This window comes from Otolemur garnettii, unplaced genomic scaffold (assembly GCF_000181295.1).
Source record: "Otolemur garnettii isolate 467f Iridium unplaced genomic scaffold, OtoGar3 scaffold00018, whole genome shotgun sequence".
In the NCBI taxonomy this organism is placed as follows: Eukaryota; Metazoa; Chordata; class Mammalia; order Primates; family Galagidae; genus Otolemur; species Otolemur garnettii.
The window spans coordinates 25,221,044-25,233,741 of record NW_003852413.1 but is presented as its reverse complement, the minus strand read 5'-3'; the positions used below and the strand labels follow the sequence as shown (position 1 = coordinate 25,233,741).

General features: G+C 52.6%; 1 protein-coding gene across 1 annotated transcript in view; it reads left to right on the top strand.

The window, feature by feature from the left end:
* The first annotated feature begins 6 nt into the window (after positions 1-6).
* The window catches only part of MLLT6 (MLLT6, PHD finger containing), a 23,570-nt gene continuing 10,878 nt past the window's right edge, over positions 7-12,698 (top strand). The window contains exons 1-12 of the mRNA XM_003786436.3: positions 7-118; positions 1,355-1,434; positions 1,886-1,940; positions 2,160-2,269; positions 3,303-3,406; positions 3,616-3,709; positions 5,879-6,052; positions 6,697-6,795; positions 9,110-9,329; positions 9,781-10,395; positions 11,136-11,317; positions 11,539-11,647. Coding sequence (XP_003786484.1) covers positions 10-118; positions 1,355-1,434; positions 1,886-1,940; positions 2,160-2,269; positions 3,303-3,406; positions 3,616-3,709; positions 5,879-6,052; positions 6,697-6,795; positions 9,110-9,329; positions 9,781-10,395; positions 11,136-11,317; positions 11,539-11,647 — 1,951 coding nt within the window. The 5' untranslated portion in view covers positions 7-9. The remainder of the gene's footprint in view (positions 119-1,354; positions 1,435-1,885; positions 1,941-2,159; positions 2,270-3,302; positions 3,407-3,615; positions 3,710-5,878; positions 6,053-6,696; positions 6,796-9,109; positions 9,330-9,780; positions 10,396-11,135; positions 11,318-11,538; positions 11,648-12,698) is intronic.

Genomic DNA, 12,698 nt, shown 5'->3' with positions numbered 1-12,698 from the left:
CATGGGAGTATGAAGGAGATGGTAGGAGGCTGCTGCGTATGTTCGGACGAGAGGGGCTGGGCCGAGAACCCGCTGGTCTACTGCGATGGGCACGCGTGCAGCGTGGCCGTCCACCAAGGTACGGGGGTGGCCCGCGGGGGGCGGCGGGACCCCGGGGGCGGCGCGCGCGGGGCGCCCCGGGCCGCGCCCTCCGGAGACCTCCCAGGGCTCGCGCGCCCCTCCCCCACCCCACCTGAAGGGAAGGGAGGCGTGGGGGGCTCCCCCCGCCGGGTCCTGGAGGACCAGGTCAGGCATTGTTTTCTTGCCTATTGTTCCAGTCCTGCGCCCCCCACCCCAAGTTGAGGGAGTTTGGGGAGAGTCTAGGGAGCAATGAGTGAACTCCCCACGCCCCATTCCGCCAGTGTCTGGGCTGCTGGGGGAATGTTTACCTGCGAGGTGTCCCCTCCCGCTCGTTTATTTTGGTCCTAGCTCCGGGAGGAAGAGGTCAAGGGGGGGGTCATTCCCCCCTCGCTTCCGGATACTGGGAGGAGCGGAATTGGGAAGGGAGGAGAAGGGTCCCAAGGGAGAGAGGACTCCTACAATTCTCCGGGGAAGAGATGAGGATGGGAGAGAGGTTGTGCAGGGGGCCAGAAATCGAGAAGAGAGAGGTTTGGAGTTTCCCCCAGCAGCACATGGTTCGGGAGTTAACTCCTTGAGGAATCTTGCCGAGGGCGCAGGCTGGCATCTCCCGCCCGTCTGGCACACGCAGCTGGGCACCCCCCCTTCCTGGGACAACCCTTGATGCTGTGGCTGCGGGATCTTCCCGCCACTCTCCTCTTGGTTACCAGCACTGCACCTGCCCCCAACTTCGACTTTTGACCTGTACCTGTGATAGTTAGAGGCAGAAAATGAGGTCCCTGAACTCCCTACTTCCCCGCCTTGTCCCTTACTGGCCCTTTAAGGAACCCCCCCCCATAACAACAAAACGTGTTTGCGTTTCGTGACTGTTGTCCCCACTGGTTTTCCCTGTTCCCATGCTGAGGACTAGTCCCAAGCAGGAGCTGGGAAACAAGTCCAGAAAGGGCATGAGGGGAGGATCTTCTAGAAGTTTAAGGTCAAGGACTCTGATTTCCCCGCTCCTGTTTGAAGTGCTTAGTTTAGTGGTTAAAGGCTGAGGTTGTGCTTTTGGTCATTGCTAAAGTCCTGCTGGTTAGTGAGTGACACCCCCCCCCCAGTCAGGGGAGCAGCCCCCCTGCCGGAATTGGCTCTAGTCCTTTAGAGGCATTCCCTTCCCCTGTTACTCTGGGAAAGTGCCATTGGCTGACAGCTTTGCTCAGTGGCTCAGTGGCTCAGTGACTCTCTTTCCCTACCCTAGCTTGCTATGGCATTGTTCAAGTGCCAACGGGACCCTGGTTCTGCCGGAAGTGTGAATCTCAGGAGCGAGCAGCCAGGGTGGTGAGTTTGAGGCTGCCTCTCACTGCTCCCCTCATCCCCCACCCCCAGACATCTTCTATTGGGCTAGGGGATGCTGAGGCTGAGGCTAGGGTGGGACTTAGCTCTCTCACACGGACTTCCTGTTTTCTGCATGTCTACCGCCAACCCCTCTCTCCCTTAGCCTTTCCCTCACTCTGCCTCACCTCAGGTATGGGGTCTTTGGTTTTTATTTGTTTGAATTTCTTATTATGGAAAGTTTCCAGCACATGCAAAAGTAAAGAGAATACTATAATGAACCTCACGTCCCCATCCTCATCTTCAACAGTTATCAACTTATGGCCAATCCTGTTTGTGCTATATCCCCACCCACTTGCCCTAGATCTTATCGCTTCATCCCAGGGCCCTTTGAATGTGTTCAGGGAGGGCCCAGCTCAGCAGATCACCCAACCCCTGTGCCCCCTTGCATTGGCAGAGGTGTGAGCTGTGCCCACACAAAGACGGGGCATTGAAGAGGACTGATAATGGAGGTGAGGTGGGCTCATCTGCTGAGGTCCACAAGACCCCCAGGCAGGGTCTAGGAAGGCAGGAGTGGACTGGGGTTGGTGGAGGCTGGGTTTCTTTTCCTGGCTAACTCTGGGATCAAATGGGAAGACTATGGAAAAGGGGACAGTCTGTAGCATGGGGTTGTGAGGGGTAGGGTCTCGGGCTTGCCATCCACAGCTGAGGCTGGCTCCACACTGCCCCAGGCTGGGCCCATGTGGTGTGTGCCCTCTACATACCCGAGGTGCAGTTTGCCAACGTGCTCACCATGGAGCCCATCGTGCTGCAGTACGTGCCTCATGATCGCTTCAACAAGGTCAGCAGCCCCTGTCATCCCCCACCAGTTCCCTCCCTGGCCAACCATCCTTGGGTCCCTCTAGCACTTTCTTCATCTAGTATAATTTGATTCTGTCTACCCAACACTTTTAGGGGACTCAGGAGGTGGGTAGCCATCCTTCTATTGACAGACACACACTCATGCTCTGGAACTTCAGGATAAACCTTTGAAAGTAATTCAAACGTTAATTTCACTGGCACATTTTATTGAGTGCCTACTATGTGCCAGACCTGGCACACAGTGTCCTGTGTTGATCAAGACAGATGTCATGCCTGCCCAGTGGAATTCACATTCTCATGTGGGAAGACTAAATATCAATAAATAGGCAAATGGGGGCAGCGCCTGTGGCTCAAAGGAATAGGGCACCGGCCCCATATGCTGGAGATGGCGGGTTCAAACCCAGCCCCGGCCAAAAACTTCAAGATAAATAAATAATAAATAAATAGGCAAATGAATTGAACACAATTTGTGATAAGTGCAGTGAAGAAAATAAGGTAGTAAAATAAGGAATACCTGGTAGAGGGCTTACTTTAGATCCAGTAGTCAGCTGAGCTCTGGGGCAGGAAAACGAGCTAGCCAGAAAACTTGAGGAGGGTGAGGTCCTGGGTTCTAGGCAGAAGAAAGCAGAGCAGAGGCCCAAACATGGGGAAAAGCTCCCCAGTGAGTGAGGAAGGTGTAGTCCCTGGCCTTTTACCATCCAAGGACTGTGCTGTCCAGAATAGCAGCTGCTGGTCATATGTAGCTATGTAAATTAATTAAAATTAAATACAGTTTAGAACATAGTTCCTCAGGCACACTAGCCACATTTCAAGTGCCAATAGCTCATATGACTAGTGACTGCTGTGTTAGTGCAGATTATAGAACATTCCATGATTGCAGAAAGTTCTGTTGGGTAACATTGATCTGGGATTGTGGGGAGAGGATGGAATAAAGAGGGGAGGACAGAGGATCCATTAGGTAAAGAAGGACAGGGGCTCCCTGGAGGAGGGGACAATTGCACTGTGTCCTTTAGACATGCTACATCTGTGAGGAGCAGGGCCGGGAAAGCAAGGCAGCCTCAGGAGCCTGCATGACCTGTAACCGCCATGGATGTCGACAGGCTTTCCACGTCACCTGGTGAGACCCCTGCCCCGCCTCCTTACCCACCAAGGTTTGTCATGGATGGCCACCAGTTGGGCTCATCCAACTACTATATCTCTGGTATGGTGGCAGTGCTTCCCTTGGATGGTCTTGGCTTCACTTCAGCAGGGGTCCAGGAGGGTAGGAGGAAGGTGGCTGGTCTGGTCTGTGGCCACCGCTGTCTCAGGCTGACCTCTCCTGGTTAGTGCCCAGATGGCAGGCCTGCTGTGTGAGGAAGAAGTGCTGGAGGTTGACAACGTCAAGTACTGTGGCTACTGCAAATACCACTTCAGCAAGATGGTGAGTCCTGGCTCTCAGTGTACAAGCCAGTTAGTCAGTCATGGTTTAGAGGGCATGGGCTCTGTGCCAGGCCAGTGCCTGGTGCTAGAAGGGCAGAGAGGGAAATAACTCAGTCATTGGGGAATAAATTCAGGGGTATGAACCAGAGCTGAAGTAAGCAGCCCATCCCAAAAGACAGAGTTCAGACTCTGCTTGTCAGAATCTGGGAGGCTTCAAGGAAAAGGTAGCATTTAAACTGAGTAGAGAGGGGAATAAGCCAACGGTTGTGTGGGAGTCAATATTTACTATGCCCCAGCCTCTGTACCAACCAGCCTCTGTACCAAATTCTTTACATGTGTTATTTTGTATGATCCTCCCAACAACCCTAAGAACTAGGTGTCCTCTGTTTTCCCCACTTTACAGACGAGAAAATTAAGGCTCACTGAGGTTGTGTAACTTTATCTCGAAGCTGGTCAATGGGATTCAGTAGCCTGATTTGAAACTCCTTAGGAGTCTGCCAAGCAAACAGAGAAAAAGGAGTCACCCCCCCCCAACCTGGCTGAAGCACTGGTGTGAAAACTGGCATGCAGGCGTGGCAGGAGAACAGGGTGTTTGGTGGGGAAGATGCAGGAGGTGAGGGGAGAAAGCCTAAGCAGTGCCGGAGCTGGGCTTGCTTCTGCCCCAGGCTTCGGGGGCCTGTGGAGAGGCTGGAAAGAGCATTCTGCGGTGTTTGTGATTTGCACATCCCAAAAGCTGTGACAAGTCCTGGAGAGGTGTCCTGCAGCTTAGACTCTTCCACTCCACCCCCTACAGGCCACAGACTCCTAAGGCTTGTAAGCGGGAGAGTAACATGATCAGATTTGTTTTTTAGGAAGATTACCCTGGCAGCCTCTGTGAAGCTGGATTGGAAGGGCCAGGCTGGCAGCCCCGGAGACAGCTGCGAGAAGGGGGATGGAGGGATGAGGCTGGATGCTAGGACCGTTCTATGTGGACTTGCCTAAATGTCCCTGTGGCTGGGAAGCACAACTTTAGGTTACTGTGTAGGATCCAGGCTATAGTCATTGATTGGGTTGTTAGAGCTTGACCACCTAATGGTGCCCTGAAAGGAAGGTGTGACTGGCTTTCATAGAGTGAGCTTTCTGGTTCCTGCCTGTTGCCTGGTATAATGACCAATAGCTTTCCTCTTCATTTTCAAAAGTGTCCTGATTTGGATTGTAAATTATATCACCTTGATTTTAGAGTTTCATGACAACTTAAGAGAAGGTAGGGAGGTTGGTTTGGTTCACAGGAGGTGCCAAGTAGACACTTAGATTTTGTGGCTGTCGGGCTCCCAGGCAGATGACAGTGGCAGCACCAGGCTTATAAAGCTGGGGGTGGAATCCCCAGGGTGTCCACAAGGAGAAGGTGGGCCAGTGGATGAGAAGGGAGGCAGGAAAGAGACCAGTGCCAAATACTGGGGAGCCATTTAGCAGGACAAGGCCTGAAATTAGCCCTTGGATTTGGCAGTTGGGAAGTAGTTGGTGACCTTAGAGGGAGCAGCTATGAGCCTGGGGTGAGTGAAGCCGTGAGACTGGGCCCAGGAGAGTGCCTGAGTAGTAAGAGGAATGGAGGAGGAGGCAGCATAAGAGTTGGGTTTCTATTGCTGTTGATAATCACTTCAGGTAACTGCTTCAGATAAAAGGCAGCATATCCTTTGGGATAGGAGCAGTCAGTATGGTGGAGGGGAAAAGCCGGGAACAAGGGAGAAGCAGGTGATGGCTGGAACAGTGTCTGGAGGGGGTGCTGGGATATGGAATGCAAGAGAGCATGGGCTCCCCCATGAGGGTCCCTTGTACATCCTATAGCCCAGAGAAAGAGGTAGGAGCGGGCCATAGTTCAGTCTGTCCAAGATAGGCCAAGAGATCACTGTGGAAAGAGCAAGAATTTTGTGCCTTGCTGAGAGTCCAAGACATGTCCCTGCCTCTTCTGGGTCTCAGTTGTTGAATCTGTACATTGGATAAGCCAGATGGGGAAATTTGAGGATTTTCAGACTAGAGAATGTCCTTCTGCTATGCAGGACATTGTGGAGGACATGAGTAATGAATGGTCAGGGCACATGGGACTGGTCCCCAGGATCATTTAAACTTCAGGAAGCTTTCCCTAAGCTAGTGAGGGGAGGGTTTGGCAACTTCTTTCACTTCTCTTCCCTAGAAGACATCCCGGCACACCAGTGGGGGAGGAGGAGGAGGAGGAGGAGGCGGCAGCAGCAGCAGTGGCACAGGGGGAGGTGGCAGTGGCTTCATCTCTGGCAGGAGAAGCCGGTCAACCTCACCATCCACCCAGCAGGAGAAGCACCTCACCCATCATGACAGGGGCCAGAAGAAGGTAGAACCCTTTTCCCCATCTCTCCTGCCCATACTCGCACACGTATGCATCTCAAGAAGCTACCATGAGGTGCCCCCCAAATCTTGGTACCTGCCCCTTCCTTCCTCTGAGGGCAGGAGCAGCTAAGGAAGTGGAATGATGAAAATCCTGTAGGGGATCTGGGGGCCTCGCTTCCCAGTGGCTTTCTGTGGTTCCTCCAGGTCCTCTCTGTGACATGACAGTGTCCCCAAACCTCAGACACATGGCCTTGCACTGCACACACCGTCCCACAATCTAGTTTATACCTGCACATGCCTGTGTACCCTCCTGCCACACTACACATGTGCCCTGCTCCCATCCCCCTGCACAGCTGTCCCAGGTGGACACCCTTGCAGGTGTATGCTCACGTGTGTGGTGCTCTATGTCACTGGTGTAATAATGGGACAGGCTATTTTTAGCAAGCAATGAGCGTGGGGGGAGGAGCTGTTGGTTCAAGCTGAGGAACTTGCTGGAGATACTCCTTCCAGCCAGTCCCCCATCCCTGCTCATGGGGACATGACACCACAGAGCCCCATCCTTGAGAGGGGCTAGTTCCCCACACCCACACTTCATGTTTGTCCTCGCCCAAACAGCCACCAAAATGTTATCGGTCCTCTCCCTCTTAGAGTCGAAAGGACAAAGAACGCCTTAAACAGAAGCACAAGAAGCGGCCTGAGTCACCTCCCAGCATCCTCACCTCACCTGTGGTCCCTGCTGGTGACAAGGTACTGCTATTACATTCAGGAGGGATGGAGTGCTGGTCTGTGATGGCAATGGGAGGGAGGAGAGGTGTGGAGGTCAGGAGCTAGAGACCTGGGTGCCCCTCCTAAAGCTCGAGGTTAGTGGTATGCCCTTTTCCCACCTGGAGGGGCCTGCACTCTTCAACCTTACCACTCAGCCACTTGCTACCAGATATTGACATATGTCTCTGTCCCAAAAGGGCCTCAGCACTGGTCTCTTGTCTGCAGAGAGTGGGGGTACAGCACTCAGGCCTGTTCTCCAAGCTCCTAGGACTGAGGAACACCCCCTCAAAACCTGTCACTTAGCCAAAATCCCATTCCATGCAGATTGGAGAGGCTGAAAGTGCTAACCAAGGGGATATAGAGGGCAAGCTCCTGTATAACACTCCAAACCCCTACTCTACCCTTCCCAGCAGGGGTGTGGCATGTTAGGTCTGTCTCCTGAAATGGGCAACATCTGGATGAGCCATGGGCAGGCTCAGAGTCTAATCCAAGCCACAGCCACAGCAGCCCTCCCTGCTTCTTTCTGTAACCTGCCCTCCACATAGAAGGGAAACCCTGGGGGCCTGGAGAAACTCTTCACCATTCTTGCCTCTTCACTTCCACCCTGCCTTAGATGGTTGGCAGAGCTCTGGGCATCTGAGCAGGAGGCTCAGGTATCAGGTTTCCAGGGTGGTGTTGCTGTGGCAACTGCCCCAGTAACCCTCTCCCTGCTCTGCTTCCCAGAGTTCACCTGGAAAGCTTGTTATTCTTGCCCTCTGACCTTCAAGGGACCTGCAGACAAGTAGCAAGAAGGGCCAGAGATCTGAGAGGTGCCCCAGTAACTGGGGGTCCCTTGGACATGCCAGAGAATTTTCCCATCCCCCTCCACCCACCCCAGCATTTCAGCTACCCTTCCCCCAAGCCCCTCTCTTCCCCTGCTTTCAGAACCACATCTGGCTCCCTTCAGAACTCCAGCTGTTAAAAAGAACAAAGAAGACAGAGACCAGGGCTCCGCCCCAGAGGGGCAGTACAAGGGTGGCTCTCATTTCCCCCATCTATTCTCCCTCCAGCATTTGTTTGTTCAACTCAGCACAATTTACTGAATACCTGGTCCCTACCAGGAGGAAAAGTGCTGTCTCTGGCAGTAACATGAAGCATGAACTCACTTACCACATGCCAGGATCCCTTCTAGAACCAGGGGATGGAAAGGGTATATAGGAATTAGTTCGTTTAGTGCTCCTAATAATCCAACGAAATAGGTATTTTATTAACCCATAGAGTAAACAAAGAAGCCGAGGCACAAAAAGGTTAAGTAACTTGCCTGAAAGCACACAGCTAGTAAGTGGTAGAGTGGAGATTTGAACATAGGCAGTCTGGCTTGAAGGCCACATAGTCCTGGCACTGTGGAACATTAATCATAGCTGCTGCTGTCAGAGTTATCATCATTATTGACCCCATACCATGTATCTGGCATTATGTTCCTTACAACTCTCACACACATAATATGCATAATTCACCCTGCAAGGACAGTAAAACTCAATGCGGTTGAGAGGCTGTATGACATAACATGGTGAAGGGCATCAGCCCATGCTCCTTCAGCTACCACCATGCTGCCCTTAAGAGGTTAATGGGGCTTCAGACATAGGGACAGTATGTTTCAGTGCAGAGTGCCAACTGTTGACAGGCAGATGAGTTAACATGGTGCTCTGGAAATAAGAGGACAGAGTGTCTTGTTCTACTCCATGCGTCTGGGGAGGCTTCATGGAAGAGGGACTTCCCAGCTGGATTTTCAAGGATGAGAAGTGTCCCAGGAAGAGTAAGGATAGGTTCTCAGTGCATGCACGCTTAGTTGGTCTAGGAAGAGTACTGAGTGGTCAGAGAATGGGCTGAGAGCCAATTGGCTGCAGCTTGCATGAGCAGGGAAAGTGTGGGGGCCACTGGAGGGCCAAGGTAGGGACAGAGAAGCCCATTCCTCTGTGCTTCCCCTCCACTGCCCACACCACTTCCCACTTCTCTGAGGCCCCTCAAGTATGTAAATGGATGAATGACCAGATGAGTAAAGCAATACAAACTCTGGGTCTGTTTTTCTCTCTCCCTCACCCTTCCTCATTCCTGCCTGAGTCAAAGAACAGACACCTTCTTGGGTTGAGTGCACTCCCCTCTGCCTTACATGCAGAAGTCCCTCTAGGAACCCCCACTCTCTCTCTCCCTGAAGCTCACTCCAGGCTGTTCCTATACCCTCCTCCACTCCCAAGTCAGGGTGAGCCCAGGCCCAGACACCTGGTGTTGAATCTTCCTCTCTCCTCTCTTTCCTCAGGTCTCCTCCTCGGCTTCTTCTTCCTCCCACCATGAGGCCAGCACGCAAGAGACCTCTGAGAGCAGCAGGGACTCAAAGGGGAAAAAGTCTTCCAGCCATAGCCTGAGTCATAAGGGGAAGAAACTGAGCAGTGGGAAGGGTGTGAGCAGTTTTACCTCCACCTCTTCCTCTTCATCCTCCTCCTCTTCCTCCTCCTCTGGGGGGCCCTTCCAGCCTACAAGTGAGTGTTGGCATCTGGAAGAGACTGGGAGTAGGGATAGACTTTTGTTCTGAGCTTTGCTGGCAAGGGCCTTTGCATCTCATTTACTTTTAAGTGGGTTCAGGAGAAAGACAGGGAATTCCCCACCAAGTGACTCCTCCCCAGGCCCTCCCCTTAATCCTTCCTTCTTAAATCAACAATCCCATAAAAATACTCATTGTCCCCTATACTTGTGCTTGAAGTTGCCAATTTTAAAGCTTCCACATTAATGTCATCTCCTATATAATCTGTACAGTCCTGCAGTAAGGTCAGTACAGTGGGAGTTACTCTATTCTCATTTTATGGCAGAACACAGAGACAGTGGCAGAGCTGGGACAGAAAAGCAGAGTGTTCTTTCCTCAGTACACGTGGGTATGGGAGAGAAGTAAGGGACTCTGGAGTAAAGCTGTAATTCTGTTTTCCTCCTGTACAGTCTCATCCCTACAGAACTCCCCTGACTTCTCTGCATTCCCCAAGCTGGAGCAGCCAGAGGAGGACAAGTACTCCAAGCCCTCAGCCCCAACCCCTTCAGCCCCTTCTTCTCCCTCAGCCCCTGAGCCCCCCAAGGCTGACCTTTTTGAGCAAAAGGTGGTCTTCTCTGGCTTTGGGCCCATCATGCGCTTTTCCACTACCACCTCCAGCTCGGGCCGGGCCCGGGCCCCCTCCCCTGGGGACTATAAGTCTCCCCACGTCACAGGATCTGGCGCCTCAGCTGGCACCCACAAGCGGATGCCCTCACTAAGCGCCACCCCTGCACCTGCTGATGATACCCCTGAAACAAGCCTGAAGGAGAAGAAGCACAAAGCCAGCAAGAGGAACCGACATGGGCCAGGCCGTCCCAAGGGCAGCCGGAACAAGGAAGGCACTGGGGGCTCGGCTGCCCCCTCCCTGCCCAGTGCCCAGCTGGCTGGCTTTACTGCTACTGCTGCCTCACCCTTCTCTGGTGGTTCCCTGGTCAGCTCTGGCCTGGGTGGTCTGGCCTCTCGCAACTTTGGACCTTCTGGGAGCTTGCCTAGCCTGAGCCTAGAGTCTCCCCTGCTGGGAGCAGGTTTGTGACCTTCTCAGGATAGAGGGCATTTGGGGGCCCAGCCCAGTCTAGTGAGGGGACAGAGTTAGAAGGAAATTTGATAGAAACTACTACAAAGGACAGAGTAAAGGATGGAGGTGACATTTACCTCTAAGACACATCCCTGTAGCATCCTTCTGGATGGTTATAGTGGGAAAGACTTGGGTAGATTGCCAGCAGGACTTACTAAGTTTTGGGAAGGGAATTAGAAAAGCTAGGAATTTGGGCAGTGCCCATAGCTCAGTGGGTAGGGCACCGGCCACATACACCAGGGCTGGCGGATTCAAACCTGGCCTGGGCCAGCTAAAACAATAATGACAACTGAAAGAAAAAAAAATAGCCGGACATTGGGCAGGCACCTGTAATCTCAGCTAGTTAGGAGGCTGAGGCAAGAGAATTCCCTTGAACCCAAGAGTTTGAGGTTGCTGTGAGCTATGATGCCATGGCACTACCCAGGGCGACAGTTTGAGACTCTATCTCAAAAAAAAAAAAAAAGCTAGGATTTCCCCAGCCCTCAACAGGGCAGTTAGATAAGCAGGCACATTAAACAAATGTCACCCAGACAAGACGTGAATCCTTGCAGCGAAAGGGTAAGACTGGTGTGTTTAGCCAGATCCCGGAGTGTATACTCCCTGGGGAGGGGCTGTCCCAGCTGCCTGACTAAGGAGGATTCTGGGGTGGAAGGTAACTATTTGCTTCCCTCTGTATCCTTGTGCCTGTAGGCATCTACACCAGTAATAAGGACCCCATCTCCCATGGTGGCGGGATGCTGCGGGCTGTCTGCAGTACCCCCCTCTCCTCCAGCCTGTTGGGACCCCCAGGGACCTCAGCTCTGCCCCGACTTAGTCGCTCCCCATTCACCAGCACCCTTACCACCTCCTCTGCTTCTATTTCCACCACTCAGGTGAGACTTTGCATCTGGGCTCCTCCTTCCCTGGGCAGGTTGGGAACAGACTTTAGAGAACCCCAGTTCTGCCTGTGAATTGGAGAGACTGGACTCAATTCCCATAGAACACCCCAACCCCAGTCTTCTCTCCAGCATGCCTAGTCCCCCACACCTCAGTCACACAGTTGTGCCCTAGATCTAAGAATAACCACCAGGCTGCATTCTGTCCCTTCCCTCAGGTGTTTTCTCTGGCTGGCTCTACCTTTAGCCTCCCTTCTACTCACATCTTTGGAACCCCTATGGGTGCCCTTAACCCTCTCCTCACCCAAGCTGAGAGCAGCCACACAGGTATGTGAGTCTCTTGACCCTGTTCAAAGGCCTGAGTGACACCTATCATTTGCATGTGACCTCAGAGAGGATGGAGGGCTTTCTGGCTGCTCTCTTCCTCTGGCCATTGCCATGGGGGGTGGTGATGGGAAATTTATACACAACAAACCAGGGTACACTTTCAAGTTAACATTCATTGTCATTGGGCAGGCAGGGCAAAATTACTGCTATATCTCACAGAAGAAAAAGGCAGAGGAGGCCAGGTGCAGTGGCTCATGCCTGTAATCCCAGCACTTTGGGAGGTGGAGATGGGCCGATCACCTGAGCTCATGAGTTTGAGACCAGCCTGAGTTAGAGCAAGACCCCATTTCTAAAAATAGCTGGGTGTTGTGATGGGCGCCCATAGTCCCAGCTACTTGAGAGGCTGAGGCAAGAGAATCGCTTGAGCCAAGAGTTAAGAGGCTGCTGTGAGCTATTACACCACTGCACTCTACGGGCGGGGGGGGGGGGGCGACAAAGTGAGATTCTGTCTGAAAAAAAAAAAAAGGCAGAGGGATAAATGACTTGTTCAAGGCAGTTGAGGTAGAGAATGGCAGAGCCAGAGCTCAAATTTTGGTCTCCTTACTCCTGGCTGGCCTCTTAGTGTGTCCTGGGTGTTTGGGATCAGCAGTTGTGGAGACTAGTTGGGCAACCTCTCCAGGTATTTAGGAGTTAAGGGGGCGTGTCATAAGCTCCCCTCCTCTCCCTAGAGAGTCGACCCAGCCCCAGAGAGCTGATTGGTGCATACGCACCAGCGGTCCGGTAGGGGGTGGGGCTTACTGCTAGGCCAGTTAAAGTTAACCTTAAAGGAGCCAAAATAATAATTGTAGGTAAAAGACCCAGCAGGTAGGGCAACTACATTTTCTTAACTCAAGTCGGGATTCTGTGCCCCAACAAAGAGTTTTGTCTTTTACCTTTTATATGACTATAAAGATTCCCCAGGAGTTTGAGATTACTGTGAGCTATGAGGACCCCATAGCACTAGAGCCTGAGCAACAGAGTGGGACTGTCTCGAAAAATTAAAAAAAAAAAA